Below are 6,112 nucleotides of genomic sequence, written 5' to 3' on the forward strand. Positions count from 1 at the left end.
TAATATAGGTTTTAAGATGTGAAAAATAGTAAAGATAATCGAAGTATACAAATGCTAATAAGCATTTTTCTACATACTTCCACCAGTAAATGTACAGGCCATATAGTGATCGGTCAACGGAATTTCTGCGCTTTGAACACGTTCAGCTTCAAGGTACCCGAAGGGAGGCTAATGCAAAATCAACACACGGGATAGGAAAGCGGGGCACGGAAGCCTCGACGCGAAGGCCCGCCCGCCACTAGATAGAGCTAGGGACCAAACCAGCCTTGTCCTTTCCCACCCAAGACAAACCAAGAGTCTGGTGAAAATAGGCCCGTCCGCATGGGATGTATTCTTTTTCGTGGCCACACTCTGCTAGTAAGGCTTTCCTATCCAGTCTTAGACTCACAACGGCGCTGCAGTAAGAGATCTGGGTGAGATGTGTACTAAGTACTATCCACGAAAGACCATGGTCGACCCTCAATTCAGCGGCGGGAATTCGCCTTTCGGCCCATTATGGCACTAATGCAGGTAAGCTGCGCCATCATTTCAGGCTGTGAATTAAATTAGGGGGCTGTGATACTATGTTGTCCTGTGTCACCACCTTTGCCCCTTTGCGGTGCGGCACAAGGCTGAGCAAAGCAACAGATAATTTGAACAACCGCCGGCCTGCCTCCGGTCCCAGGACAGCAGATGGAGCTTCGCAATATAGCAGCTTTACAATGATGATTAAAAGCATCTGCGTGCTCATCTGCCTGCAAATTTTATGCATCGTGCGCGCATCTAATGGAGAATACGCCCCATTGCAAGCTTACAACAATGCTGACAAAGACACCACGATCGCCATCAGACGGGCTCTACACGAGGCTAGAGGGAAGACATACTCGATGAATCAGACTGCTTTAACAAAGAGTTGGGAAAACGCTACTATATTCTCGATTGAAGCAAGGTATGTCAAAGAACCACCAATTGCTCAATAATGTCAAAGTACACATACTGATTCTGATGCCCCAACTCTAGCACTGAGAGTTCTGCTGGATCAAAGAACGGGACAGTCGGTCTGGAATCAGGGCTGTCAATCGTCTGCAAAGTCTGTTATATTAATGGGACTGTCGGCGGCTACTTGACCGTCGGGGATGGGTTCAATGTTACCACGGCCGTGGATAGCGTTGGGGACGAGATTGCGAATGTCACAGATTCTGCACTTTCTAAGCTTGAAAATTATGCGCGTGAAGCCGCCAGCGATATTCTCAAAGATGTCTCTCAATTCCAACTGAGCGATATTCCCGCCTGGCCGACATTGGATCTTGATTTCGACCTGGATGATGCAAGCGGATTTTCTGGGGTACATGCACAGGTTGACTTTGATGGTTTGGAACTATATCTGGAGCTAGATCTTCAGCTGTCGGCCGGAGCTACTTACACGTTAAACTTGTTCACCTCGGAGACTCCAGCAGGAATCTCAATATCCAGTCTCGAGGCCGGTGCCATATTCAAGGTTTCGCTTGTTCTCATTGCCCAAGCGGATATCGATATTAGCAGTGGAATCCACATTAAGCTAGATGATGGATTAACGCTGGCTTTGGAACTGTTCAACAACAATATATCGAGCATTACAATGTGAGTCCTTCTTTATCATAAGCTGAGGGTCCAGGCGAAGTCCAGCATCTTTTTTTTTTTTTTTTTTATCTAGGTGACCAGCACTAATTAAAGTGTCATAGACCCGGTGGCCGGATGGAATTTCTTCCAGTAACCGTTGAAGGCCATGGAACCCTTCGGGCCCTCCTACAAGTCCAAAGCAGTATCGGATTTCAACTAGCAACCCCAGACTCGGTCTCCGTCTTCGAGCACCTGAGCTTTAGTGCAGGGATAGGCGGCGAAGTGTCTGCCTCTGTGGCTGACTTCCTCCTGCAGATCGATTCGTCTACTAGCGATGATGGTCACTGTGACTTTGAAGCTGTTGCAGAGTACACCCTCGCTGTGGGTGCTGCTGCGGGGGCAACCGTTGCTGTTGACACATACCAATGGGGGCCCACGCCCAACACCACCGTCCCAGTGTTCTACACAACCCTGGATAGTATCTGCGCCGGTTCTAAGACATCTTCGTCTACTATAACCCCATCTGCCACCCTTGAACAGCGGAACGACCTCGTTAGCACTACAGTGTCTACCTCGACGACGTATACGCTCGTTGACTGTGCATCACAAGGACTAATCAACTGCCCTATCTATCTCCAGCGGACGACATCAGTGAAGAGCACCATGACAACAGTTCTCACAGTCAAATCCGGCATAGATGCCACATATCCCGCGAGCACCTTCTCGTCCTTGACCAGTGTCATCCCCTTTGGCAGTGATGCTCGCAGACTCGTATCCACATCCGGAACCCCGGTATCCTACATTCCCCCGACTGCGACCGCAACAAGTAGTTCCAATCCCGCTACTGACAATGACCACCGCCACCACAACCACCGTTCGAATAACAACAAGCTGATTATCGGCTTGAGTGTGGGGCTTGGTGTCCCGGCCGTCATAGCAATAGCATCTGCCCTATGGTTGGTTTACCGCTTCCTAACCTTTCGCTTGACTCGGAGTTGAGGTAACTAACTAATGTAGGTGGTTTGTATATCGACGTAAACAATACTCAGCAGTATCGCAATCCGATATGACAGCTCGTCCGTCCGAACTGGATAGAGGTGCAAAAGAACCACAGGCAATAGTGGCTGCCGCTGCTGGTTGACGGCAAAGATTGAAAAGACGTAGTACCTTACTTTGTGAATGACTATCACTTCTACATTTCATAATCTTGGAATCAAAGGGTGCTTCTTACCCTAAGCATGGGACTTTTGTTCAATCTACCCAGTATGCAGTGCTATATCTATCTGTGACATCTAATATTCTGACAATCGTAACAATTTGTCGTCTAGTAGAAGGGGATATGGACAATACTAAGCAAAATCATGCACAAGGAGCAGCTAATGGATCTGCATCCAACCGCTTTTCAAAGCAACAAATACTTACCGCAGCTCGTTCCTGAGCCTTTAGATTCTGATGTAACTTCCCTACGGATCACGAATATAAGATGTATTCTAGTAAATCCGCCCACGAGTACTATCGTTGCGAATGAGACTTTTTCTAAATATTGCAGATATCATAGATGGCATGTACAAGATTGCCTATTTCCTGTTAGGTAACATCAATGCCCAGCAGTAATTCACAGAGTACCGGCCACCTGACCTATAATGCCAAGGAATCAACCGGATTATGTGGTGCAAAACCCCGCGGTGAATCTGATAATACATTGGCTGACTGTATACGGTTTTGCTGACCCACGGATGAAAGGTTCACCCGACCCAGAAAACGGAAGAGAGATGCGGAGGTAATTTCCCCGCTACAGACCACTCAGCCCAGAGCTACATTTTGGAGCAATGAGTCCTAATTCGGACACCAATTATCTTGAAGAATTGAAAGTCGAAAGCAGAATCCATGATAAATACGAGATATTGCTCAGAAAAGCAGGGAAATTGAACGTAAGTATGATCTCAATGTAATTGTGAACACGAGAAGATCTCAAAACATAAAAACGCCACAAATGCTAATACAATTGTATGTCACCGATGACCGGGTACAAAAGGAGGCTCTCCCTGCAGTATACTCCTGTCTCGTTGCAGAGAAGTTATTTGAGAATCTACCATACTCAATTCATAATTGGCCGAATAGCTGTATCTACTTCAATCCCGAACCTTATATTACCAACCCGATCAGCAAAATGTACCTTCTCCCTACCCTCATCACGGTTCTAACTCTCCACACCTCTACCTCCACCTCCATCAGCACTCCCCTCATTAGCCCAACCTGCGATAAGCTTACCTCTATCGCTGGCCCCAAACTCGACAAAGCATATGACGCCTACTACAAAGTCATCTGCAGCCATGGGTGCAAACCGATCGTCTCTGGGCAGTACACCACCCTTGTCAGCGAAGCTATCCTCAAACCCTCTGTCCAAACAATCGCGACAAACCTCGGAATAGACAGATCACGCATTGAAATCTTCCTTAGCATAACAGATGAATCAATGAAGGCCGTGGAACAACACTGTAGTGACTTAGCTACAGCGAAAGATTATTGTCAAGACACTGGCGCATTCACTGCATATGCTGCTTGTGCAAAGGAGCACATAACTACCGTGATTACAAATCATGTATTAGATGTCGAAGTGTTGGTTAGTGAGGATATGTGTGAGAAAGAGCTGGAGTATCTCGAAAAGAACGAGTTTTGGGATAAGGTTTTGCCAGGTTATGTGGACAATTTTTGGAGGGTATGTGAGACGTGGTAATATTCCTCGTAGGCAACGTAGTGGAAAAGAAAGAAGACGGGGAGAGAAGATGAAAAGAAAGAAAGAATAACAGAAATGAAGAAAAGTAAGGGGTGAAAAGAAAAGAGAAAAGGGGAGAATGAGAAAACTAACAAAAACAGAAGGGAAGACAGAAAGGAACTGTGGAATAGGAAAGGAGGCATGGGGAAGTACAGCAGAGCTTTACCTATCATTATCGTTATTTGATTCATTGAGGGTTTTTACTAGTTGTGTCTGAATCTTATCGTCTGTCAGTGAAAGTTAAATGGGAATTATTTCTTGTTGAAATGTGCTCAAATACCTGAAGAAAATATTCTACGAGGAAAAGGTATACACTTGACTACTCAGCCTACGGATTTTTGGCTAGGAGAAAAACTCTAATATTGCTTAATATACGCGTAGTACTCGCTAGCTGAGATGGTGAACCATATCTCCAGTGTGGGCTAAGATTAGACATGGCATGGCTTGCCTGAGAGTACTGGACTCGCCCGGCCTAGCTTGTGGTGGGCTCAGGTTTGACATTGCTTAGTGTTAGAGACTCAAAACTAGGGTGTGATGAGTTGTTTAAGAAGTTTATGTATTTACTAAAGGATTTAAGAGGATTACCAAAATCAAGAACACTATTTACTCCAAGAAAATGATATTTCTCTATCTATTCTACTGCTAAATTATGTACCCAGTAGGTTTCATTTTCTAGTTCTAATATATACTACTAGCATCGTGTGATAGGATCTACTTGTCAGAGTAGAAAGCCTGTCGACTAGGTAAGGAATCAACCACCAAATATAATAGATTTATCTAATAATGATAAAGGTAGTCTATATCCATGGAATAGACTAATTCTTAAGAAATCAGTCTTCTTATAAAGGAATCGGCATCTTATAGATGTCGGAGAAGTATAAAATCATTATTAATAATCTCATGATTTTTATAACTGTTATAATATGTTATTTTAATATTCAGAACTTTGATAATTGGATTATTCTATTATAAATAGTGTCTTTCTTCGCTGGGGCGAGTCATCTGGCTTGGATATTAGAAATAATCTCATATATTTTTAATTTAGAATAATATGGATTCTATGGCGAGAGACGGGGAGTCCGCGGAGAATACCATAGAAATAAGATTATATACTATTTTTATATAACTTTAAAAATATTTAATTATATTTATATAAATAGATTAGTAGAAAAGAAGTATAAATAAAAGATTTTTTTATATTATTTCTCTTTCTCTTCTTCTTCTATTTCGGGGTTGGTATTTTTTTAGTAGTTTAGTATTATTTTATTTATTTTTTATTATTTTTTTATTAGTTTTTTATTATTTTTATTATTATATATTAATTATTTGATAATTAAATATCTTTCTATATTCGTTTCCTGTTTTATTTATTTTCAGATTATATATTTTATATTAGATTTTTTATTATGCCTCCCAAGGCAGCTTCTAAGAGTAAGATTCGTATATTATAAGAATAGTCTATTAAAATATAATATCTTTTTATATATACTATTTACGCATGGTAAATACCAACTTTGATATCTTGGAAGAGGTGTTATATAATATTAGTTATTATCTAAATATTTATATTTTTGTACTATACTGTTAATATACTAAGAAGAAAAAGATATATATTTCTATATATATTACTCAATTTTCTTTATTATATTAGATGTGAAGTTAATATTAACTAGATCTTCGCGGGTATGCTGGATAATATTTATAATTTTATTAAGATTTTTAAGTAGTAAGTAGTTCTAATAAACTTAGATTAATAGA

At 41.7% G+C, this 6,112-nt stretch overlaps 2 protein-coding genes across 2 annotated transcripts; both read left to right on the plus strand.

Annotated features, from left to right (window-relative positions):
* Nucleotides 1–701: 701 nt before the first annotated feature.
* An04g10140 (hypothetical protein) lies at nucleotides 702–2,719 on the plus strand (the record flags this gene model as incomplete). The annotated part of the gene is made up of 4 exons (XM_001402333.3): nucleotides 702–928; nucleotides 1,000–1,599; nucleotides 1,701–2,534; nucleotides 2,596–2,719. The coding sequence occupies 4 exons, from the start codon at nucleotides 702–704 to the stop codon at nucleotides 2,717–2,719; spliced, it is 1,785 nt and encodes a 594-aa protein (XP_001402370.1).
* A 1,029-nt stretch (nucleotides 2,720–3,748) lies between these two features.
* On the plus strand, nucleotides 3,749–4,336 carry An04g10150 (uncharacterized protein; the record flags this gene model as incomplete). The annotated part of the gene is made up of 2 exons (XM_059747809.1): nucleotides 3,749–4,297; nucleotides 4,328–4,336. 2 exons carry the CDS (start codon nucleotides 3,749–3,751, stop codon nucleotides 4,334–4,336), a joined length of 558 nt encoding a protein of 185 aa, XP_059600733.1.
* Between the last annotated feature and the right edge of the window lie 1,776 nt (nucleotides 4,337–6,112).

This window comes from Aspergillus niger (assembly GCF_000002855.4).
Source record: "Aspergillus niger supercontig An04".
NCBI classification, from domain to species: domain Eukaryota; kingdom Fungi; phylum Ascomycota; class Eurotiomycetes; order Eurotiales; family Aspergillaceae; genus Aspergillus; species Aspergillus niger.